At 40.2% G+C, this 25,019-nt stretch overlaps 3 protein-coding genes across 7 annotated transcripts in view; 2 read left to right on the forward strand and 1 right to left on the reverse strand.

The window, feature by feature from the left end:
• On the forward strand, positions 1-5,306 carry LOC127349848 (basic immunoglobulin-like variable motif-containing protein). Of its 3 annotated transcripts, none has more exons than XM_051375830.1 (10): positions 1-57; positions 559-1,102; positions 1,248-1,377; positions 1,496-1,591; positions 1,669-1,773; positions 1,858-1,952; positions 2,037-2,169; positions 2,482-2,565; positions 2,644-2,740; positions 2,835-5,306. In XM_051375830.1, the coding sequence occupies exons 2-10, from the start codon at positions 634-636 to the stop codon at positions 3,135-3,137; spliced, it is 1,512 nt and encodes a 503-aa protein (XP_051231790.1). In that variant the 5' UTR covers positions 1-57; positions 559-633; the 3' UTR covers positions 3,138-5,306. The 3 variants fall into 3 exon arrangements, with proteins under 3 accessions (XP_051231790.1, XP_051231788.1, XP_051231789.1); XM_051375828.1 differs by having other exon boundaries at positions 4-281; XM_051375829.1 differs by having other exon boundaries at positions 4-165.
• On the reverse strand, positions 5,251-10,336 carry zgc:172121 (uncharacterized protein LOC337599 homolog). Of its 2 annotated transcripts, XM_051375834.1 has the most exons (9): positions 10,180-10,336; positions 8,410-8,557; positions 7,427-7,494; positions 7,034-7,206; positions 6,844-6,947; positions 6,540-6,701; positions 6,247-6,452; positions 5,527-5,606; positions 5,251-5,446 (listed from the first exon to the last, which is right to left on the reverse strand). In XM_051375834.1, the coding sequence occupies exons 2-9, from the start codon at positions 8,512-8,514 to the stop codon at positions 5,358-5,360; spliced, it is 987 nt and encodes a 328-aa protein (XP_051231794.1). In that variant the 5' UTR covers positions 8,515-8,557; positions 10,180-10,336; the 3' UTR covers positions 5,251-5,357. The 2 variants fall into 2 exon arrangements, with proteins under 2 accessions (XP_051231794.1, XP_051231793.1); XM_051375833.1 differs by lacking the exon at positions 10,180-10,336 and having other exon boundaries at positions 8,410-8,994.
• Positions 9,123-25,019, forward strand: part of nme7 (NME/NM23 family member 7) — a 16,286-nt gene continuing 389 nt past the window's right edge. Inside the window, exons 1-11 of one of the 2 annotated variants that reach the window (XM_051375831.1) lie at positions 9,123-9,287; positions 11,384-11,485; positions 11,769-11,935; positions 12,631-12,741; positions 13,741-13,791; positions 14,002-14,209; positions 14,328-14,433; positions 17,276-17,340; positions 17,953-18,021; positions 18,321-18,422; positions 24,619-24,726. In XM_051375831.1, coding sequence (XP_051231791.1) covers positions 9,285-9,287; positions 11,384-11,485; positions 11,769-11,935; positions 12,631-12,741; positions 13,741-13,791; positions 14,002-14,209; positions 14,328-14,433; positions 17,276-17,340; positions 17,953-18,021; positions 18,321-18,422; positions 24,619-24,726 — 1,092 coding nt within the window. In that variant the 5' untranslated portion in view covers positions 9,123-9,284. Of the gene's footprint in view, positions 9,288-11,352; positions 11,486-11,768; positions 11,936-12,630; positions 12,742-13,740; positions 13,792-14,001; positions 14,210-14,327; positions 14,434-17,275; positions 17,341-17,952; positions 18,022-18,320; positions 18,423-24,618; positions 24,727-25,019 lie in introns of both variants that reach the window. The other variant, XM_051375832.1, reaches the window with a different exon arrangement.

Raw genomic sequence — 25,019 nt, forward strand, 5'->3', positions numbered from 1 at the left:
ACCCTGCACAGGAAGAAGATACGGGTCAGCAGGACGACGGACCGGAATCATTATCGTGTATGTTTAACATGTCCCAAACTAATATGGAGCCGGGTTTACTGATGTGTGGCGAGCTTGACGTTGTGCAAAGGTCCAGTCCCGTTTGGTCTTAAGACATTGCACAAGGTATGCTGAAAGAAAACAACGTAACAGCTGGGCGTGTTTACATCTGCTAACTACCGTCCACCACTGATTCAGATAGCTGGAGCTGTGTGTCCGTCCCGCGTACATCGGCTGTACAGGTGATCTGTTAATGCTCTGTAACCCAACAGCCGGGCAGTAAGAGCCCCTGTAGTCCTTTATAATAGGTGACTTATTCTAGGTGTAAGGTAATGTTGTGTGATCCTGTCTAATGTCGCTGGAAGTTGAAACCATGACATGCAGGGCTGTGACTTTGAATAACGTTGAATAAAGGTTGTTTTATGTGATCCACAGTGCTGGGTCTCTATCACAGCACCTCCATCTTCCTTTCATATCTGTGTAGTGTCTCTAAAACATGCCTGTCCTCTCATCCTCCAGCCCCACAGCCATCCCTTCAGCCCCACACAGCCAGCCTCAGCTAATTCTGCCCTCCATCATATAAGTGGCTGTTCAATGCCTAATACATCAGAAGGTCAAGGAGCAAACCTTTCTGGGCCAGCAGAACCATCGGGGCTGCCCAGGCCCACCGATGGGGAGGAGGAACGCAGTCTGATCAGCTCCCTCGCCCGGGACGCTGCCAGAGTGAGGAGGGCTTCGAGTGCCGAACTCCATCTGCCGTGGACCTGCCCGGTCACACACTCCCGTGAGAAGTTCTACACAGTCTGCTCCGATTATGCCCTTCTAAACCAGGCTGCCTCTGTGTACTGTCCCCCAAACACAGCCAGGGATGTGGTCCCGAACAAGCAGGGTGATGGGCCATCATCAGCTGACTTGAGCACAGGCCAGCCAGGAGAGGCCCATGTGGGATCAGATGGGGACTGTGACATGGTGGAAGTGTCCTCTGGCCACAGTAAGCCTATTTTGGCCTGGGAGATTGATACCACAGACTTCAATGCTGTGCTCACTAGAAAAACAAGAACAAGTAAGAACGATATTATTATAGAAGCCAATGATTTTACATTGACCCAAAGCTGCTATTCCTGTTTTAAATACCATCAAATGTTTTGATCATATATCTCCCATTTGATTGCTGAACTCCTGTTTGATTGTGTTAACTAATATTTCAGGCAATGTGAAGAAGAGCAGCACCAAGAAGATGAAGTCATCAGACAGACCCAGCCGAAATCTTCAAGACGTCCCTTCTCATGCCTCACTGGAGGAGATCAAACAGAGAAAAGTGCTCGACCTCAGAAGATGGTAATGTTTAGTGCCTCAAACGTTTTAAAGACAGACCCAGTGATGTAAGCTTCACATCAGGGAGCAGGAGCACATTTTCAATAATATAATGTATTCTGAGGTTTATTTTCTGCTCCAGGTACTGCATCAGTCGGCCGCAGTACAAGACTTCATGTGGAATCTCCTCATTGGTGTCCTGCTGGAATTTCTTGTACAGCACTCTGGGTGCAGGAAGGTAAGCGACGCATAATGTTGTCACTTCACTGGAGATACAGCTCCTGAGACTAAGTGTATATTTATTTGCTTTGCTAGCCTTCCACCCATCTCTCAGGAGGAGGCTCTGCATATTCTGGGGTTTCAGCCGCCATTTGAAGAAATCAAGTTCGGTCCTTTCACTGGAAATGCTACACTGATGCGGTACACACAGCTTCTTGCCTCTGTTTAAATAACCACTTCCTCCTAAATGTATGCAGCTCTGTAATCAGTCCATTTTTCTTACAGGTGGTTCCGACAAATCAACGACAACTTCCGAGTGCGAGGCTGCTCCTACATTCTGTACAAACCACATGGAAAACACAAGACAGCAGGAGAAACAGGTGAGTCCCTCAGCTGTCAGACTCAACTGCATGTCTGTTCATGGAGACGTCAAACAGAAGTGATAACCACTCAGGTGTTTTTAGCTGAAGGAGCATTGATGAAACTGACACAAGGGCTGAAGGATGAGTCTATGGCCTACATTTACCACTGCCAGAACCACTACTTCTGCCCAGTGGGCTTTGAAGGCACGCCACTCAAAGCAGCAAAGGCATATAGGTAGGTCGCATTACTGCAGCTTCAGTTGATTATTATCGAGTAATTTCCTGGTTAATTTTCTGTGTTGTCTATGAAATATAAGAACTGAGTCCAAAGTGATGTTTGTAAATGTAATTAACTAAAAGTTAAAATCCCAATATTGCAATGATGTAAAATGGAGAAACAGAAACAGACAGTTTTGCTTGAAATCGGCTAAAATGACTGATCAGTTAACAAAATATTTGATTATGTTTCTGTTGATTTATTAATTTATTAATTGGCGAATAATTTCAATCGTTTAAATTGATGACTTTTGTTCTTTTTTGTGTAAAGGGGCCCTCTACCCACAAATGAAATGGAGTACTGGATCCTTATTGGTGAGCCCAGTAGGAAGCACCCAGCTATTCACTGTAAAAAGTAAGCTTTATTATTCAGTCTTCCATATTCGATCATGTGCTGTAGCTGAGCTGTTTAACAGGAAGCCTCTCTTTTCAGATGGCTGGACATTGTGACTGACCTCAACACGCAGAATCCAGAATACCTTGACATTCGTCACACTGAGAGGGGGATTCAGCGCCGCAAGACCAAAAAGGTTCCCTTCCTTGCACCTGTTATTTAAAATACCACTGATTATGTTAACCTTTCTGGGTCAGAGCCTAACTGAAAGAGCGTTCCCTGGCTCACAGGTGGGCGGCAACCTGCACTGCATCATGGCCTTCCAGAGGGTGAACTGGCAGAAGCTTGGCCCCTGGGCTCTAAACCTGGAGAACCTGCGCCACGAGTTCCACCACTCCGGCGCTGAGCGGGCCCACGGGAGCGTCGCAGACGAAACGGAGGACAGGACGTCATCCAAGCGCCTGGCCTACCTGGGACGCTCACACAGTATGGGCAGTCAGAAAGACACCAGCTGGAAACGCCAGTCTAACACTACAGAGTACAGACAGAGGAGCTCCCCTGACAGCGACCTTGAAGAAGACATCACAGACTGAAAAGGTTTTTTGGGACAAATGAGGGGGGGGCAAAAATAACAGACATTACAATACAGTACAGTAGACCTAAGATACATTTTAAAAGGATACGTCTGGTGTTCTTCTATATTTTACTGCCAACAAATCCCATGAAAAGATGTAAAAAATGTGTTAGACTCTCAGTACTTTCTAAACCCCTTAGGTAAGGGGTCATTTGTTAATACTGCAATAACAGTTTTTAGTCACTAGGGGGCAGCGTAAACAAGTGAACTTGTTAGACAACAATCAAACATCCAGCAGTTACGAAGCAATATTAGCATCCAATATTCACTCTCTTTTAGCTCTGTGTTTTGGTCTCCACCAACTCCTGAGGGAAATATCTGACTCTTTAGCTGCTAAATGCTCCTCTATGTTCACCAGCTAGTCGCTAACTGTGTCTGTCTGCAGTTTGGTGCCGAGCAGGTAGCGTACAGTGGACTGTTGGAGGTGTTTTTTTGCAAACAGCTGCCTGCAAGTGAAAGTATCTAGTGAAACTCACTATAAAGCTCTGTAAAGCTGAGGAGAACTGCTTTTATGGATCATAATTCTCTTTAGGTTCATCACTACAAGCAACCCCATTCCATGTTGTTTTCATTGTCATTGAATACACTGTGATTGATGAAATTAGCGATTATAGCTGCTTTAAAAAAGGCGCATACAGCTGGGCAATGTAGTTTTTAACGAATGTTACTTGAACAGGAGTAAATAGTATATATGTTGGGGACTATTTTTACAGGTGGATTAATACACATTTGGTGCAGCAGTGTGTATTTACGGCAGCGGGACAGTGTGTGTGGGATTAACTGAAACTACAGTGCTCATGTTTACTGTCATGAAGGAACTGCGTACAACAGTGTGCCTCACTGGAGTGTTTTTAAGTTTATGAAACAATAGCTCTGTGACACAGAGGAATAAGATATATCGGGCTTTGGATACAAAGACACCTGCTAATATGATCAATTCATTGATGTCTTTTCATGGGATTGGTTGGTTGAACATAAGTAAATTATAGAACATCATTAGACCTACACTTCAATATTGGAGAATGAATGTTTTTTAAGACTGTTTGATGCAGATGCAACTCAACTGTCATTTTTGGGGCCATGTTGTAGTTTCCAATACTTTCATTCAAGTATTCTGTTATGGTTCGTGTGCGTGAGGGTCTGCTGACTGAAACTTTTTATTATGCTGTCATCAGATGATACACCACCAACTACTATAAATCAATAACAACGGCAGCTACACAAATGAGCCACATTAAACGGAAGCAGTGTGCGTCAGTCAGTAGAGGTCTTTCTATAAACTGTTTTTTTGTTTTCAATACAGTATACTTTCTGTTTGAGTTGCTAATGCATCAGTTGCAAACAAGAGTTCAGTGTGTTATGTGAATGAAAGGGGAAAGTCATGACATGAAGTGCACAGGGCATTTTCCTAACAGCACATCCAACTACGGCCTCAAAAATGAGCTTTTTTAAGAAGTGAAGTGCAACATGAGCTTTATTGAGTGGTTACAACTTCACGGCCACTGTATTGTAAGGTGTTTCTGTTATTTTGTCTATTCCTGTGTTATACTAAAAGCGGCAGATTAGGACTTGACACTACATATCATATATACACATTTCTCTTGATTTAATTATAGTTATATCACCTCATCTTAAACCCACTGCAGAGTGCACATTATAATCAACTAGTGCTGTCGAGAAAACACACACCTTTGCTGTAAATTGTGTTCAAAGATGAAACACCTCCCGTAATTCATTGTACAGGTAAGTAGGCTTGTTTTGCGCCTGATGTACAGTGGTTAGTTCAGTGGAAATGCTGTCCAGTTCAAGTGTTGTGAAAGCAGCTGACATTTTGTTGTGCTTTGTGAAACCTACTGTGACACTGTCGCGTAGATGATCCCAGTTTTTAAGAGACAGGAGCTGTACAGAAGTGATAGTGGAATCCCTCAATCCCTCAGAATCGTTTAAAATGTGAAACCACGAAAAGTGAAGACTGCATGGTTTGATTTCATGTTTATATACAGCCACAATTTGTTCTCACTACTCTGTTTGCACCTTTGCCATTTGTCTTGATCCACACAAATATCATCGTATCCTTTGATGTAGTGCTTTATTTATTTATTTTACAATAAATTAAGATTTTTATAAACTCCTGGAACAGACGTCTTTCTTCACAACAATCAAACGGTTACATTTTCAGTCACACTGCAGAGGCTGGAGAAGTGCAACTTCCTTTTAACTGTTGTCGTAACTCTGCTATGTGAGCGGGGCCGATACGGCAGCATCCTCCTGATGGACAAACAGAGACTGATCAGAGAAAGTACAGAAAAACAGCAACGGTTAATGGAGGAGAAAACAGGTCCCCTTACCTATCAAAGCAGCACCTTGCTTCATCCACGTACGGCTGAGTTCAGGTATTAATGCTGATGTTTTCTCTGATGTTAGCCACCTTTGTAAGGTGAAAGAAAACAGTCAGTAGGGGTATTCAAACAAAAGTAGCAATACCACACTGTTAAATATTACTCCATTACAAGTAAAAGTCCTGCATTCAAAGGTTTACTTAGTAGTACAGAAGTACAACACTTTTGTCAGATAAATGTACTTAAAGGTTAAGTCCTCCTTATGCAAGTATTATACTATTATATAATGTTATATATTATTGGGTCATCATTAACTCGAAGCATTTAAAATGGTGTAGGTGGGGCTGATTTTACTACTTTATATACCGTGAGCAATTTAATTGAGAGAACTGTATCATATAAAGTAATCATATCTATTTCTCTTAATCTGCAAAGTAACTTGTAACTATAGCAGTTAAATAATTGTTGCTTTTCCATCTACAAACTCCCAAACGACCATTATATTATGTACTGTAGTTACACTTTTCCACAAATAGTTGGAAAATACAGAAAGATGAACAACACTTCTGAACAAGAGATGGGTCTTAAGTAGGGTCTGGTCTTTCTGGCCCTCCTTTAATGGTGACTTACGATAAATGAGCTAAAGATGTATAGTATTTTATTAAAGGAGAGTTTGACATGCCACAGTGGTTGTTGAAGCTGTGTCTTTACCCTTAAAACTTGACTTACCCCTGCTTAGTGTTCCACTCCTCTCCACTGTTGGGGTACACCACCCAGCTCATGTCTGGGCTCAGCAGTGACCTGGCAGAGTCCAGCAGCGGCGCCACCAGCACTGGCGAGCAGCAGTTGACTCCTACAGCGACCAGCTGCGGGGATCTATTAGCAATCTGCACTGCGTCAGTGAACAGGCTGCCATCTGATATACACTTCCCATCCTGACAGCATATAGTACAAAGCATGAGTCACTTTGTACACTGCACAATGCATCGACATCTGTTATGCAGTTCATCAGTAGTGGTTACCTTACAAGAAAAGGCGAGCCAGGCTTTAGAGTTGGGGAACTCTCTGAGCAGCTCAACCAGAGCCTCCGCCTCTTTGATACTTGGGACTGTCTCAAAAGCAATGAGATCAGCTCCTGCTGCTACTAAGCAGTCCATCTGCGGCCGGTGCCAAACTTTAAGATCCTTGGAAGAGAAGAAAGACACGAGACCACTTCATTCTGCAGTAAAAGACTGTTACCATGTTTTTATTTTCTGTTTGTCACCTTCATACAGCATGAGTAATTACTTCTTATGTAACCAATGTGAGTAGCTGGGGGCCACTCACTTCAACAGTCATATCCTCTGCATAAGCCCCTGTGTACTCGGAGCCGTTGAGCAGAAAGGCCCCGTACGGTCCAACAGAGCCAGCCACCAAGGGACATCTCTGCCCTTATAAACAAATGAATAAACCCAATATAATAGCATCATAAAGACAGTGTTTCACACCTTCAGTAATATCAAGGATATGTCTGTACCTGCTGGACGACTGTCAGAGACAAATCTCTCTACCGTCTCTTTGGCCAGTTGAACTCCAGACATTAGCAGCTCTCTGGCGCCTTCAGAGCTTAGGTCCAGGTGATTGATGAATCCTGTAACACTGGCCTGATATGTAGCTGTTGTGATGACATCAGCCCCACTGAGGAGAAACCTGTTGATACATCACATCTATGAACTGTGGTCCCATTTTTAAAAACTCATGTCTAGAGTTGTTTATCTATATATCTATAAAGATACTGGAACTGGAGAATGATTGGCATATTTACTTGAAAATAACCTTAAAGATGATCAAAATAGTAGTTAATTCTCTTTCAATCGACCAATCGATTAATCGACTAATCAGGCAGCTGGAATATTTTGCATGGACCTACCTGTAATGAGCATCTCGTACGGCCTGGGGATTAGTATGCAAAAGCCTGGCGCTCCACAAAGGATCACCCTACGTGTGTGAGACACACACACACACACACACACACACACACACACACACACACACACACACACACACACACACACACACACATTTCAGTTTTAGATTTTAAAATCTGGATGTGTTTGACTGTGAGAGAAATACTTATCTCAGTTTCTCCAATAAGATGTTTACTTCTACTGTACTTGTACTAATAAAATGTCTTGGACAAATGGACCAAGACATGGAATTATAATTATAATATATATTTTTTATAAGTGAACCACCTTTGAATTAAGATTTATTTGCTTTATTTTTCTTCTGTTCCAAAATATTAACATAAAAATATAAGCAGTATATTCATATTATTGAGAAATACAGAAAATGGTGGTATTGGTATTGTTACTTTTGGTTTACTTTATTTAAGTGAATACATCTGCCACCACTGCCATTCCCACTGTTAATTTCACCACACTATCATCAAACAACAAATTATAAGTCATGCTTTTTTTTTCATCAGTTGCTAACCACTGTCATTGATTGTTACCATGGAAACACAGTTATTAGGCCTACAGGGTAAAAATTAATTTTAACTGTCTGATATCCAGTGTTATATCATGTGACCCAAGATCATGGTCAATGAGTCAGTTAGTTTCAGTGTTGTTCATAAAAGCACCCCCACATAAGTTACATTTAGATAAATTCCCCATGTCCAGCTTGAATATTTGGGATATTATGCTCCATTTAAACCACACGGTTAAGATGTAACTATGTCTGCTCTTAGCTGGTAAAATGTACAGTTCATTGGCTCTCATTACATGAAGCTGTGCAATGTAGCATATGTGCTGGCACATGACAATTTAACTGAGGAACCAATGCTGACTGATAGAATAGAGAGAGAGTTAATGCAGTGAATCAGGTAATTGTAGTTTTTTTATGTGTTACCTGTAAATGAGCTCCTTGCGCTTCCAGTTCAGTTGCTAGTCCGCCATCTAAGATTAATGGTCCATTATCATTCATGTAAGGTCTCAGACGAGCAGGGGAACCCATGGAGAACAGTTTTAAGAGGCACTGAAGTTATGTCCTGTTCACTCTAAACGCATACGTAAGAGAGGGCATACAACTGTTTACATAGCCTGCTTTAAAAAAAAACAAAAACCTAACGCTACAACCTAAATTAAAATAGTTCAGATAAACATGAAATACTCCGTGTCACTTTTCAGACTGTTGTTGTTCCGGGTGACAGAGAAGAGTCAAACGTTGTGTTTAAAGCCGCTCGAAATTTGACAGATCGGGGTGATTCCGACCTCCACAATATCACCACTAGATGGCGCATAAAACAATAACAGCGCAGATAGGTAGACTCAGAAGGTGTTATATATACGCTCAGCCCAGCACCTGAATCAATCAGTTCTTGTAATTTTTTACCCTGAAATGTAAAATGGCCACTTGAACTAAGCTAACAGTATCATGTAATTTTGCAGTTTTTACGAAATATCAACGTTTACCCCTCTCACCTACCCTCATATTATATTCATATTCACGTTTGCCTACCTATTGGGGTGGTGACGCTGACGTGTGTGAAAACACACTATATTTTATGTTGTATACTTCATATTATTTTTGAAATCTGACTGAAGTGGTTAACTTTTCTTGCTATAGCAAGAAACGAGTCCCATGTAAACCGTTAGGTGAATGCACCTGAACGCACCTTGGCTTGTCACTACAGTTACTATAGAAACGAAACATAGCCCGGGACAGCTAATGTTTGCTAGCTGAAGACAGCACTGGGACATGTAGCATTTGTTCATTTGTCAAAAATGGTGAGTTAAAATGTCCCCGTTCGATAACAATAACGCGAACTCATTTCGTTAATTAAAAAGTCTTCACCATTGACCTCCATCTCTTCAACCGACCAAACGGATAGTTGTTTGCTAACGTTAGCATAGCAAACACAAGATAACAGTTAGCATAAGTTAACGTTACGAACTACCGTTAAACATTTATTGTTTTAGTCTGAGTAAAGGGGTTTTATTAACGTTGGCATTTTAGAGTTACCAGAGTAAGTAACGTTAATATATGACTTAAAGTCACATTTACAACAACAATAACTGCTGGTAACTAACTATCCAATGTCCAGTAACTCACGTTATGTAACGTTAAGCATTGACTAGCTAAAGTAAGTAACGTTACATTACGTTAACGTTAGTTGGTAACGTAATGTAACGTTACAGTTCCAGTACTAGCATAGCGTTACCGGTGAACTAAGTCTGACGTCAGTATAAAGAGTTTATAACGGTGTAACGTGTTTCCATGTTCTGTGTAACGTTAGCTAGTTATGCTAAGTTGGGTGTTCGCTTTGTGTTAATACATGAAAGGCACAAACTGGGGCTAGGCGGTTAATACATTTTGACTTTTACTGTGAGGAAGTCCTGGTTTCTCAGCCTGGATTCAAGCTTGTTGACTAATATTAACAGTTACTTTAATGATAATTGTTTAAATAAATCACTTTAAAACACAGAACATAGCAGTAGGTTGCTGTGTCAGTAAGAACCTGTTCTGCCCTTATGCACAAGAGCACTGATAGTGATAGTGGGTAAACTAGATAAGATAGTTAAAACATGTCTCCAATATCAGTGCTCAGTGTTTGTGTTCACAAATAGTTCCTGGATGATTCGTTAGATAAGATTATTTAATCCAACACATTTTACTTACATTTCTGTAGAGCAGAAGGAAGAGGTTGTTTATTCTCTTTGCCTACTCAGTCAGGGTCACAGGCTGGAGCTTTTATAAGTTAACTATGTGCAGAAGACAAGGAACACCTTGGACATGTCCTTTATACACACACACACACACACACACACAGTAGTAGGGGCAGGATCACGTCTTCCATTCACCTCACTTGTATAGCTTTAGACTGTGGGAGGAAACCGGACAGACAATGCTGGAAGTCAAGCACCGGCTCCCGTTACTGTGAGGTGACAGTGCTAACAAATGAGCTGCCACTTTAGTAATAAGTAATAAGTTATAAGTGTTTTGGTTTTTTTTTATAGCCAAACTGATAAATTAACTTGAGACAGTCAATTGCATTTATTAGTGTCCACTGCCTTTTGAGCTCTAAATCCTTTTTGGTTGACAAGATGAATAGAATCAGACCTATCGACACATTAAAATGTTGATATTAATGACTCTTAATTGTTAGTCACTGTCATTTAATACAACTTCGCTGCTTTTAAATTAGCTGCCATGCTAACCAGAAAGTTCCTGACACCTTTAACATTGAATTTGTAAGAACCCAGACTTGCTAAATGTGGAAAACCTACCTAACCACGGTCTGCCATGTGACTAAACTCAACTCTTCAAAGACCCTGGTGTTTCTGGATGATTTAAATTAGCTTGCAGTGAAATATTATGAGGTTAGGTAATCCCAACACGATGATGCTCAATTCTACATTTATTTTTGTCACATTAGTGTTGTGGGGTTGTGCAGGTGACAGTAAGATTTGAACATTTTTCACTGCACTACTCTGCAAAATTAACACTGATGTTCACTGTGTTGCATTGCCTCTCAAGCATGTTTAAAGTCGCTGCAAGTTTTTATCATAATCGAAACATTTGCTGGCTAGTAGAAAGACATGATCTGGAAACATCTGAAACACTAAAGCAAAAATAGTTAACAGTGATATGAAGTACATTTGAGTTTGTAGTTAATAGGATCAAATACATAAAAAGATCTACTTTAATAATTTGGTCTCTTACTCATCAGTGTTTACTTTTTCTCATTTAGGATTAATTTAAAACCATTTGCATTTATGTCAGGGATTAAGACCTACACAAATCAATTTTGATGTCATGCAAGATTATAATATCCTTATGACCTTTTTAAAGCTCAGTATGGGTTATTCCTTGGCTTTATCAGGAGGATCGTTACGCCTTTCTTACCGAGTGGTATGACCCTACTGCAGCACTCCTGCGGCGCTACCAACTGTTCTACTACCCTAAAGATGGCTCAGTGGAAATGGTAAGCATTTACTACTGCAGTTGATATTCTTTAAATATGTTGTTGCATTGGATGCTTCAGCTTTATTTGGCTGCTCATAAAGGAAAGACTACTGTTAGAATTTATCAATATTTTTAGCCCCACGCTTTGAATATTTAAAGAGACTTCTTGGACAAGATTTTTATTCTGTTTATGTATTTTTATGTCAAAGAATTGCCAATTACAATAATCATCTGAAAAAATGGGCCCTGATTATGAACTGCTTAAGTCTGTTCTTTTTAATTTTGTTTGTTTTTATTTTCAGTTTGATGTAAAAAACCAGCGAATATTTTTGAGAAGGACCAAATATGATGACCTCCATCCTGAGGACCTGTTCGTTGGGAATCGAGTGAATGTGTTCTCACGACAGCTTAATCTGATTGACTATGGAGATCAGTACACAGCAAACAAACTCGGCAGCAAAAAAGAAAGGTATGATTGTGTCTGCATAATCCTCTCCGGTTACTGTACATGCCTTACAGCTTTATCTTGCAAATAATCCCCATAGCTGTGGCTCATAATCTTAATTTTAACATTACTTTTAGACAATTTAAAAATACTGTGTAGGATTGCTCACAGCCCTCAGTATGGTTTGTGGTTGGAATTATGGTAAAAGAAATTGCAGGTGTTAGATCATTTATGTCATACATTTGTGTAGCATGTTATGTATGTATGTCATCTGCATTTATATTGTTGTTAGTTATTGGATGATTATAAAGCAGACTGCTGTCAGTTAAATTTGTTAACACAAAAACACACATTATGACTTTGGTTGTGTGTTTGACTAACTTGATAAATACATTTTTTATTTGTGATATATTCATTTTTGGAACAGACACCAAAAAACATTTTTCTTCCCAAAATATAAGTGACAAACTTATTTTATTTATTTTGACCATTTATGGAATAAATAAAAAAGACTGACCAAGTACACCAACCTTTGGTTTTTCTCTGTGCTATGGACACAATTGGCTTGCTACCCAATGCATAAGGAGGTAGAATACTCAGCCCTGCACATCATAAACACATCTCAAACCATTTTAATAAAAGCATGAAAGTGTTTTTGTTACAGTGTCTAATCTTAATGACACAATCACAATGTTTCACTTTTGTCTCCATTCTTCCAGAACTCTTGCTTTGATAAAGCCAGATGTTGTTACCAAGATCGGAGATGTCCTTGAACTGATATACTCCTCCAACCTGATTGTGACCAAAGCCAAAATGACAAAGCTTACGTGGTAATGTCAAAGGAGTGTCTAATGATACTGTGATAATGTATCAGACCAACTCTTGTCAAAGAGGGAAACACAGGCTGTTTGGTGCCAGTGTCCTCACACAAACAGATGGATGGCTCTGCTTTCTCTCACACATTAGGAACATATGGCGTGCAAAGTGGCAGACGAGGTTGCTATTTAATTAACGGTTTTATCAGGTGCTCGTTCATGGTGCAATTGTATTATCAAACCCATCTCAGTCTCAGATACAGCAATAAGAGTATAATGAGCAATTTTGTCTTATACATTTGATTCTTAGGGTATTTTTAATACAGGACTTTCACTTGTACTAGTGTTTGTACGCTGTGGTATTTTAAAGGATCTGACCAGTATTAAAATGACTTGAAAACATATGAAAGATTGAATTCTGTGCTATAGGCAGGATTCTTGAAATACGAAGGTCACAACAATGCACCCTCGCCCCTCTCAAAAACCAACCAAAAACTATTTCATTTAATCAGGTGACTGTTCAATTATACTTACTGGAATTTTTTTCAAAATGTTTCAAAGCAAGGAATACAACTCTGGGGGGAAATGCAGAAGAAGCCTTTATTTAATGCTGTCTATATGCAATATGAAGGTCATCAGTATCAAAACTTTCTCCACATTGCCAGTAATAAAATCCTGATGAAAAAATACTGGTTATTAAAGTTCTAAAATCTGCCTAAAATGTGTACGTGTCTAACTGTGTAACTGTAACTGTAAGTGTCCTCAGTGGTTGTAGTAAAATCTAATTTCAGTACTCACCTTAGAACCATTGTCTTCGCCCCAAACAATTAAGAAACTAAAATCACACACACCAAAAAGGACCACTTCCTCACAGTTACCTTTTACTTTGGAGAGAAAGAAGATATAAATATTATTGACCTCTATAAATGTTTTTGTCCGTAGTTTGGCACATTGAGTTCACACTGAATACCTGAGATAATTAACTTCATGGTTTATGGTTTCCTTACATTACAGGAGCCAAGCGGCAGACTTTTATGTGGAACATCAGTCAAAGCCTTTCTTCAAGTGAGTGCCTTTAAATGATTTGCCAGTTCTGAGCAGGTGTGAGCCTGCAGAGAACACTTCTGGTAGCCAGCCATCATTAACAGAACCTGTGACAATAATCATAATGGCACTGTAGTGACATTTAAACATATTTAACACAGCTAAGCTACTGCTGGTAGGAATTCCATTTGTATGCATGAGTTATTCCATCGTCGCTCCTTCATTTTGCAGTAACCTGGTGCAGTTTGTGTCCTCGGGCCCTGTGGTTGCCATGGAGCTGATGGGTGATGAGGCCATGTCTATCTGGAGGAGGCTCCTGGGACCTGCAGACTCCACTGTGGCGCGGAAGGAGGCACCGCAGAGTGTCCGTGCCCAGTTTGGAACAGATGGCATCAAAAATGTTGGACATGGCTCTGACTCAATTGCTGCAGCAGCAAGAGTAAGGCTGTGAAGCTAGCCTGTTAGCTCTATTCATGTTCATATGTGCAGACATATGCTCCACATACTTGGAAATGATGATGCACTCCAAATTGTTTTTGTTCTGTTTGTTTTATTAGGAGCTTGAGTTTTTTTTCCCATCCACAATTGGCCACGGCCCCTCTAATACAGCCCTCTATACAGACTGCACATGCTGCATCATCAAACCTCATGCCATATCAGAAGGTAGGGAACATGTACCTGTCTATTTGCAGCTAACAGATATTTACATCATTAATGAATCTATCCTTGTCTGTTGATACATCCATGAATTATGCAGGTGCAATACCACTGAATTTTAAAATAGTTTTTCCCTTCTGCCTATGGCGCTTAATGTGTTTGTGTTACACAAAGCCACTACACGGTTACCAAATTTGGCTTTGGATTTTTCCAAATCCCTGCCCTGATCCCTGTTCAGGGAGCATGCCACTAGAGCTCTGACCTGTGAAATGTGAAATTCTCCGGACAGGGCTGAAGTATGCACACAGAGCAGTTGTTGACTGAGTAGAGACCTGGACTGGTTGTTCTGGACATATACGCCCAAACGTAGTTCATTAGAATAAACAAGCTCACCATGGTCCCATATTAATTTACCTAGTAGTAATTGCTGTGGTATCTGATTTGGACCAGGTTTATACCTAGTTTCCACTAGATGTATTTGTGCTCTCGCTTTCAGTGCTGACCTGACGATAGTGGTGACTCTTCCTCTTGCACTAACATCGTCAAATTTTCCCCACTACTTTTATTTATAACCAAATACCTGCAACTAATGACATTCCCATCAGCCTCAACTGCAAGATGGTGATTATGGTAAACATAATGTGTGTTAAGCATCAACATGTTGTCATTTTGAGCATGTTAGCATGCTGAACTTAGCATTTAGCTCAAAGCATATCCTAACAGTGCTGCTAAAACACTTGCCTACATAACGTCATGGAACCCTCTCTTTTTTTCCACAAACAAAAAGTACCAGGCACACACACGTAGGCACACTGTAAGCTGAGATGACATTTTGAGATGCAAATCATTGCTTGCAGTGTTTATTCAAAGGGGACATCAGAAAGGAAGCCACATAATTAGGAGGACTCAGCAGATATAATACCATTAATAGTATTTATGTGTTGAAGGTTATTTTATTCCCAGTGTGTAGACCTTTCTCATTAATAATGCCTGTATGATATCCAGATGTGCCAGGATCCTGGGACTGTGCATGCTGCTCACTGGTATAACCCTCTGCCACACCTAACTGGAATGACGCCATCAATAATGTTATTACCGTAGTTACACCTGTGCTTTTCCTGCTATGACAAGTTGAAGTGTTTGCCGTGAGAAAGGTCTATGAGAGAGGACCCATTAAAAACCAGTGTAAACTCAGGAATGCTTTGTTTTGCTGGAGGGCATAGTTGAGCAACCCTTGCACTCACAAATATCTTGTATGGATATGTAAATTAATACCAGTATGATGGTTATCATTTATTATAGACAGTACACACAAGGGGTGTTGTTATTTAGGGTGTGTCAGTTTATGTGAAATTAAAATCTACTTTTGTCTCTCTTAGTTTTCTTAACGTCGTTATAAAATGAGGGCTGTAACCAGCTGCCTGTTATTGTTCCAAATCAAACAGCCACAGCCGTTCAGCACTGTATTGTTGACTTAAAGAGCTATTCATTCTGTATACCCAACCAAATCAATTTCTGAGGAAATTTAAGGTGAGTATCGTCATCTTCCAAGTCACTTTTAATTATTTCTTGACTGGTCTGGTGTCCATCTGCCGTACATTTTCAGTCCATTTTTGATTAGAATAGTCCTGTACAAAGTCCTACAGCAACACAAAGCACAAACTGAGCTTATAGGAATAATTCTGGCTTTGTATTTTCAGTTAATCTTGCCTTATAGCAAGGGTTTTGGATTTCATCAGTAAAAAGTACTGTAACAACACAATGCTTACCCCCATATGTTAGGTGACACCTTTGGTCTGAACTAAAAATAGTAACCCAGTCTGAGGGGCTTGGCCTGTTGAGCACAAAGTGGGATTTTTCAGTCAGTTCAAAGACAAATAGAGTCAAAAAGCTTGCTTTGATTTTCCTTGAAGACCACTTAAGAGGCCAAATTACACTACAGCTACGTGTGCAGGGCACAAGCCAATCACAGCGGTGACAAAGGACGTTGTGACTGAAAATGCACTCAGACATGACTGGAATAGAGAAGCTTCTGTTGCCAGGCACCCAGAATAGGATCTCCTAGCAACAGCACCAGCTGCTTTTGGGAGCTGGGCTGAGTGTGTGCCTATCCTAGGCAGGCTGCTGGCGGCTGCCTGGGGAGGGCACAGAGGACTCAGGGGGTGGTTACCCACCTAATACACACAAAACTGGACCGTGACTGAAAGATTTACCAAATAAGAGAGAAATTCATCAGCACTCGCTGTGGCGCCTGGTAAATACACACAGCAGCTCGTAGAATGAATGGAAAATGTAGACAGCTTGTATCCTGAGTACACAGGCTACTTTTTTATCAGGATGTCAGACTGAGATTACAAGACTGGCGCCATCTTTCAATTATGTGTGTCTGCTGCAGTCTGACCTTCACTGTCACTGTTGCACCTTTGTCACTGTGGTTCTACCATTTTCACAATAATGTACAGCCACAGTGACAAGAGGTACAGCTCTGTATCTCGCTCTCTAAAGTGTTGATTGTGCAGACGAAAATAATGTCTCCTCTCCTCCAATAGACAGGACTGTAAGATGATCTCACAGTTGTTTGTCCGAAGGACACACTACAATCTGAGGTCGTTGCAACATAAGATAAAATTTATGTCTGAGTAGGAGGATTATGATGGCTTTGTAGCACATTCAATGATATACCTCTAGTCATTTAATATTAACTTAACAGTGACTGCTGCTACACAAGTTCTTTGGTTAGTGTCACATTAAAGAGTTTATTGTAGCACTAAACACCTCTCTTGTCAATCTGTGTAAACCCAAGGATCATAAAAGCTCATAGATATGAACAGCTTTGATGTGTTTGCAGGTCTGACGGGCAAGATCCTAAACTCCATATCTGCTGCTGGATTTGAAATCTCAGCCCTTCAGATGGTAAATGTTTAATAATTGCTTATGCTATGGTCTTGTAGAGTCTGTCATACATGTGCTGTACTTGCTGTCCTTTCACTAAGCTAATGCAGACTAGTTTTCTAAGAATATTAGTTTTTTGCTCATATGCCCATTTATCTTAGCTATACTCGTGTAACCAATACATGCACTGTATTGACTTTTTCTGACACAGTCTGACCTCATAACTCGGTGCTGCAAACAGTGACCTCTCACAGTCCATTCGTTTAACATCAGATGTGATTCTGGGCCGTAGGAAAAAAATAAATCAATCAGGGTTTTATCACTGTAGCCACATGCAGAGCGTGTTGTGCATTAATGGGAATAAAGTCAGTGCACATTCAGCAGTGCCTTTAAGGATATGATTTCATATCCTGAATAATGGTTAGTCATTTTTGATTTAAACTACAAAAGGTCAATAATGGAGCTGCTGTCAGCTCATACACTAAGTGAAGTATTTCCATTTGATTAAGGAAAATTTCTTCATTGTATCCTCTACTGCTGTCATGTTTTATTTTCCAGAGTGCAATATCTGTATTCCATTATGAAGCAATCATTTTTGTACTTGTTTTTCATGAGTACATTTCCTTTTCACAGTTCAACGTGGACAGGGCAAATGCAGAAGAGTTCTATGAAGTTTACAAAGGTGTTGTCACCGAGTATCCTGTGAGTAGAAACACTGTATTGTTGTGCCATCATAGCCAGTACCTCCATCATAGGCCTGTCAAGTGTTACTTTTGATGTTGACACAAACACTGCTCAGTCTTTTGTAAAGATCTAGAAAAGTGTCTGATGAGTAAAAGTTGTTGTTGTGTCAATAGTTGGGGGAAATTTGATGAAAGTCAACGACATGTATGGAGTTGAGTCATTGAGTATTAACATTATCAGTATAATTCTTCATTAGGGTAAAAAGGAGTCAAATTAATTATTCCAGTTTTGACTGTATTTCCGCTCTCTCCCTGCAGAGTATGGTGACCGAGCTGTGTTCTGGACCCTGCATGGTCCTGGAGATCCATGGCACCAACGCACCGCAGTCATTCAGGGAATTCTGTGGGCCCGCTGATCCAGTGAGTTAAATAATGTTCAGTGTGATTTGCTATGGTATTTCCTCAGTAGATTCTATTCTAGAAGCCTCTCTGACAAGTAAAATGTCAAAATAATTGGGTGAAATGTGGTGAAAATCAATATGTCATGTGCAAATAATTGTCCATCATCCTTCTTTTGGACTGAGTTTTTCAAATGCCCTTGTTATCAAAGACCAGCAACAGAAGACACATGTTACTCGGTACACCTAGCTAATAAATTATAATGATGATAATAATAATAACAATAATAAATCATACCCTCTTGAAGGTTCTAATATTTAATTGCATTTTGTTGCCTCTAATATTTTTCCTATAAATTAAAGTGTGTACGTTTTATCCTGAACAGAGCACAGCGGTGCCAACGCAGCCAGTTTTGTGGCACTCTCTGTCTCTCTTGTATCTTTTGTAAGCGTGGTTAAATCTGGCTAAAGTTTAGTTTTTACTATGTGATCTCAGTCTGGAACACATCTGCTGAGAAGTCAGTAAGCCTGGCAGCTGGCAGCCAGATGACTGACAAAGCCCCATATTTTTAAATCAAGCTCAATATTTTGTTTCAGAGTTGATCCCATGAAAAGTAATACACACCTGTTGGTTTTAAGGAATCCTGAATGAGATGATGTGATGAACTGGAGAATGTTGATTTAGCCCTTACTAAGTGTACATTGTAAAGAGCTTATGTGATTAGATAAAAGAGTGTGAGCGAGTGTGTGAACATTGCATGTGTGTGTGTGTCCGTGGGTGCTGTGGAAGCAGTGCTGCAGGGCTGTGCTGGTGCGTGATGTGAAATCTAATGATAAGACGCTCTGCCTCCAGTCACTGTTTAGTGACCACAAAAATGATAGATCTCAACTCAGTTGTCCATGACTCAGCTGTCAATCTTGTTACAAATAGTTGAGCTTTTTTATGCCTTGTCATTTTCTGGTTGTTTTATTTAATTCATTGAATTGTTTGCTATGCTTTATGTCCGTAACTTATCAGTGCTTCCGGGCTACTGTAAAAATGTTACTGACAATGCAGCCACAGAGCAGGAAAGGGGTTAGTGATTGGCTAATGATTTCCAGGTCACATGACACTACACCACTGCTCATTGATGCCAAAGTAATTAGGCTTTGCAACCGCCCTCTGTTATTTTATTAGTTACCCTCCCCAGATCTGCTTCCGGTTTGGTTTATTACTTGCAACACTTGAGGACCCCGTGTGCAAAATGTTTATATGATTGTATCGTATTTCAAATTATCCCTAAAGCATACGTTTACTTTGTAGAAAAATGACAAAAAGCATAATGAATAGTCCACAAATTATACTAATAGTATGAAATATACTATAACAGCGAATTGCCCTGGACTATTTTTCATAAATAACTATTTTACGTTTAAAGAGCCCCTTCAGACATGTATTAAGACAAACTTGGAACAATAATGTATGTCTGATATGTTTTTTCCGCATTGAAATCCATAAAAAGGCATCTACATCTACTTCTACCTCATTAAGAATTACACATTTGGTTCATTTCTAAAGATGTCTCCTACTTCACTGTAAAGTCCATTCTCAGCGTATATGCTCTTGTATAAGTTGCAGACTGGACTGGACTTCTTTGATTGCTTCAGACTTTACTGACTAACTGGCAGGTCAAGCTGTTTCATCACTCCCTGACCTCGGACTCACCTCAGTATTGTCTGACGAATCACCTAAACATTTGCACTCCTACTCTCCAGTGCAGTCCAGTCACTTGATACACAAGATAAATGGAAGGTCACAGCAGCACTGAGGTCTCAGAGAAATAAATGTTGTCGATGGGAGAGTTTGAGGTGAGCTGATGAGGTCACCGACAGGGCATGTGTATGTCCATGTAACATTGTTCTGCTAAGTACCAAAGTACAGTACATTTTCTAGTCAAAAGCAGCGTGTAAAGACATTCCAGATGTCATTATCAGGCTGACAGATTGGACTGGACCAACCAGACTGTATGAAGAGGTCAGAATGTTTATTAATAGTTAAGGGCTATTGATTAATTCCAGTTGACTTAAGACTAATCTATAAACAGCACAGGTCTTGTGTGAACAAACACATGACCGTACAGCTGAATGGCTGCATCAAGTGACACAAAAACACACTTTATCATATTAGAGTTGATGGGAGATACATTTAACTGTAATATCACCTCACAGAAGAGAGCAGAAACATCTAAATATATTACACAAGATATATGGCGCCTTTAACTAGGCGTCATATATTGCCATTAAGGGCCGCCATGTATTCACACCTCCACACCCGTGAACTGCCCTGCATTGCACTCACACAGTCATGAGATTGTGCTCTGTCTTGTGATGTGTCCTGATATCAGAGTGGACAGACACAACGGTCCTCTGTTAGGCAGTCCTGACCCCAGCCTGTACGCTCTACCCTCTTCCATACAGTATTATTTTCTTCTATAATCTGTAAGTATATTCTTCCCCTTTGAATCAGCAGCTTAATAAATCATCAGTGCCCCCCACTACACACCAGCAGTGTGTGGTGGTCACAACATGCTGTGCTGCCTCACTTTGTCTGACAGTAGATGATGAGTGTAAGAGATGATCAAATAGGTTTGGGTGTCCTGTTACATGAGGCTACTATTCCTGCATCATGGCGGTTAAAAATATGCTTTTCCTATTGATTTTTGACCCATCTATGTAATGCGTTTGTAGAGAAAGGTGTCAGTTGTCCCTGGTGACCACTATGCCATATTTAGTGCAGTGTAGTATCTTCAAAAGATACAGATAGTAGAAAAGAAATGTACCCTGATTACACAAGTTAATGTATTTTTTTTGTTTTTAAACCAATAATGTGTTGTATGATGTATATGGTTACAAGAGATTGGCATTGTTCCTTTCAAGCTCTGTAGCATCAGTAGCCATTACATGGAATAAAGGACAACACAAGGTTTTAATACAAAATGAAAGCCTGCAGTTCCTTCATGCTTCACACAAAGAGAAGGATAATTAAATTCATAGAATAACAGAGTAAGTAAATAATAGAAACTAGGCTTTGGTTCTTTTCTTCCTTTATCTGTTTAATCTTTATGTGGACTAAAAATGAAAGAGGCAATGTACTGACAGTAGTAGTAATTGTAGTAGTGATAGTAGTAAGAGAATAAATGGCAGTACAAAGTCATGAAAACAATAAAGCTTTCCATGATAAGATAAAACAAAATAAGTTATTAGTTAGTAACTCAGTTACAAACTTAAGGCTGAGGTTAGACATCTTTGTTATCAGTAAGAATGCTCTATGAGCCATTTGTAAAACACAGACATTTTTAAAATGTACATGTTATGGCAAGACGTGTATTACTCAGATTTTTGGATTTCCTTTAAGACTGTTTTGTTGTATTAAAAATAATAAATACACCCCATCCTCGTTGTATTATGTGGAATTAGAAAATGTTGCTTAATTTCCTAAAATGACATACAATAATCCCTGTGATGTCTTATTTAGTGAAGTGCAGAGATAAAAACACACTTTGGGCTGTTTTCCTCAAATTGAAAAGCCTCTTTCAAAAGCCTTTTTTCCACCAAGCTAAATGTGGCAAAAATGTTCTGAGTAGAATCTGAGCAGTTGTTGGCCTTCACTGATGGATGTAAATGTGTGTACTGTATTTGTATGTTGTGTAAGTGCTGAGAATAAGTTTAGCAGACTCCTCCGGTAATGAAGTGAGCCTTCTGTCTGGCTCGCTGCAGCAGGGTCGCACAGTCAGCGGCGCATGAAGGATCAGACATGAGACTTTTCGATTGCTGGACGGTCACGTTACGGCCGGGTCACTCCGCCCCTGCCATTACTGTCCACAAAAGCCAGCAGCCATTACGTGAACATCAGTCCAGCAAACTGGGAGACTCATTAAAATCAAATTAATCTCTGACTGCAGGTCACTCATGGGTAACTAACGCAATTACAGAGAGCAGTGCTCTGCAAAGAATTCTTTTTATCACTAAGTAAATCTCCCTTAATTCCCCCTTTGCCATCTTCAGCTTTAGCCTCCTGGGAGACATGAGAAGCTACTGCCTGATCAGGGCCATTGGACAGATAGTTATGCACAGGCTTCTGTATTTAGTTTCCAGATGCACACCCACAACATACAGATGTTTTACTTCACTGACAATGATAATTTCACAGCTTAGCAGCCATATTTGGGTTCCTGCTATTCTTTCTTCTTGTCCACCTCTCTTCTGACTGATACAATCTGATTGATGATTTTAATTATACAAATCAGAAGCACTGTTACAGCTTAGCCGATAATAACTGGTTTTTAATTTTCAACGTTTATTTGTGGAACTCCTCCTGTAGTCTTAATTAAATTTGCCTAGCAATGACATCATTTATCACAAGACATTTGCTAGGCTAACAGTTTAAAACATGGCACCTCGCCTCTTGTCACCCATACTGACACTGAATTGGCTGAAAGGAGAAGCTACAGGAGAAGTTTACAGCCACTCTAACAGCTCTGTTACAGTGCTTTAAGCTAAATGCTAACCTCGGCATGCTAACATGCGGTGACAATACTAACACACTAGCTGCTATTAGTACTAGCAGGTATTATGTTTACCATCATCACCATCTTGCTTTAGCATGTTGGCCTAATTAGCACCAAACCCAGAGTACAGCTGGGGCTGATGGGAATGTCATCAAATCGTCCACTAGTATTTGATCATAAACCAAAGTTTTGGACAAATTAAAAATGTTGACCTCGTGGATGCTGGTGTTAGAGGATCACCAAAGCAAGCAGGATTTATTGTCTGAAGATATTTCGGTCTCTGGACCAACAGACCAACACTGCCCCCCCTTCAGCCCAGCTCCTAGTGTGGTTACCCTGACTGTAGGAGATCGAGGTGATTGACTGAAACCCGCCAGCCAGTAGGTGCTGTTGCATTTGTTGGTCCTCTTGAATGACCTAATATGTGCCAGCACAGTGAAATACAGTGTTTAGTTTATTTGTTTGAATCATTTCTTGTACTCTTGTCTAACCCTTTCTGTGATTTTTCTATAATAATCTAATATAATATATAATAATAATTCATTCTAAGCAAAATTGTAACTCGGGTGATCCACAGTTCCCAGGATCCTTGCAACATGTTTTTTCTTTCATAGTCAATTCAGTGTTGTGTAGTAGAATCATTTCAACCAGGAGACTTGTTTTCCACGAGGTTTTTGTTTTAACGATGAATGGCTCGAAAGAGAAGGCTGGGTTGATTGATGACCTTAAAACTTGTTCCTGCCTTTTGTCTGCGCTCTCATAAACCACAGGAGGATAAAGAACTTGTCATAGGAAATGTTTCCCTGCTGGAAGACACAGTCAGATTCTTTTCTCCACAAAATGTGAGGCGAAACAAACCTTCAGCAGTGTGAATGTAAAAAGGACACAGTTCAGTTACATTGGTTACTTTTGATCCGTTGTAAGTAGATTTGCTTTGATGTTGATCCTGCTGCCTCAGTATCTACATGAGTACTATATGTTATATATAACTTCTGCATTCCTTTAGAGCCAACAGTCCTCTTGGTGAAGTAATTATTCACATATTGTCCCTCCCCCGATGGCGGACCCTGTGGGAGGGTTGCATTTCCTGGAGGCACCGAGTAGCAAAGGGCAATAGAGCCCGGCTCCGACCTTGGGAGTGTCTGATGTTGAATTGAAATAGACAGACACTCAAGATGAAGCTCCTGCCTGCAGGAAAGCAGTAAAAGGGAGAACATAGGGTCTAAATAATGTATTTGCTGTGTACAGTGATATAGAAACTATTTAAAGGTGTGGAAATTGTGTTGTTTTCCAACATCACTAAGAAGGGGGTAGTATGGAAACTGTTATCTGGCATATGTCATATGAACATGGAGACCATTTAGTAAGCCCTGAAGGAAAAGTATCAACCTGTGGCAGTATTATAGCAGGAGGCTGAGACTATGCTGTGGTTAATGTTACTTACATGCAGAAATGTGTGAAAAAAGTGTCAGCGTTTAGTCACTTCCTCTCCAGGATCACATGTCCAGTTGCTGAGTAATCACATTGTCTTAGTAACATACAACAGGACAGGATGTTCAGTTTCAAAACGCCACTGCATCACCATTCCACCCGGGCCTCGGTATTCGGAAAGTGTGCCATGTTGTTTGTTAGATGATTTATCAGTGTTTCATCATGTTTTTCATTCAACAGGAAATTTCGCGGCATCTTCGCCCAACCACATTGCGTGCACTTTATGGCAAAGATAAAGTGAAAAACGCAGTCCACTGCACAGACCTCCCTGAAGACGGTGTTCTGGAGGTGGGTGCTGTCACTGACACAAGCACATTGTACCCTCCTTGTAACGTAGAATACACCCACATAATTTCATCTGTGTAGTTCCTCTGATCCTGCACATAGGTTTCCTCATTGTCTTTTCAGCGCATGCATAAATAACTACCTTGCATTTAGCCAAGAACAAAACCCCCGACTCTGTGAAGCCGTGTCTTTAGACGAGTCTCATGACTCCGCTCTGTGGGCCGGGGCAACCTCAGCTCACACTGGTTTTGAGGAGAACAAGAATGGGAGAGGAATTTGAAACAAAACCATTGTTT

This window comes from Dicentrarchus labrax, unplaced genomic scaffold (genome assembly GCF_905237075.1).
Source record: "Dicentrarchus labrax unplaced genomic scaffold, dlabrax2021, whole genome shotgun sequence".
Taxonomy (NCBI): domain Eukaryota; kingdom Metazoa; phylum Chordata; class Actinopteri; family Moronidae; genus Dicentrarchus; species Dicentrarchus labrax.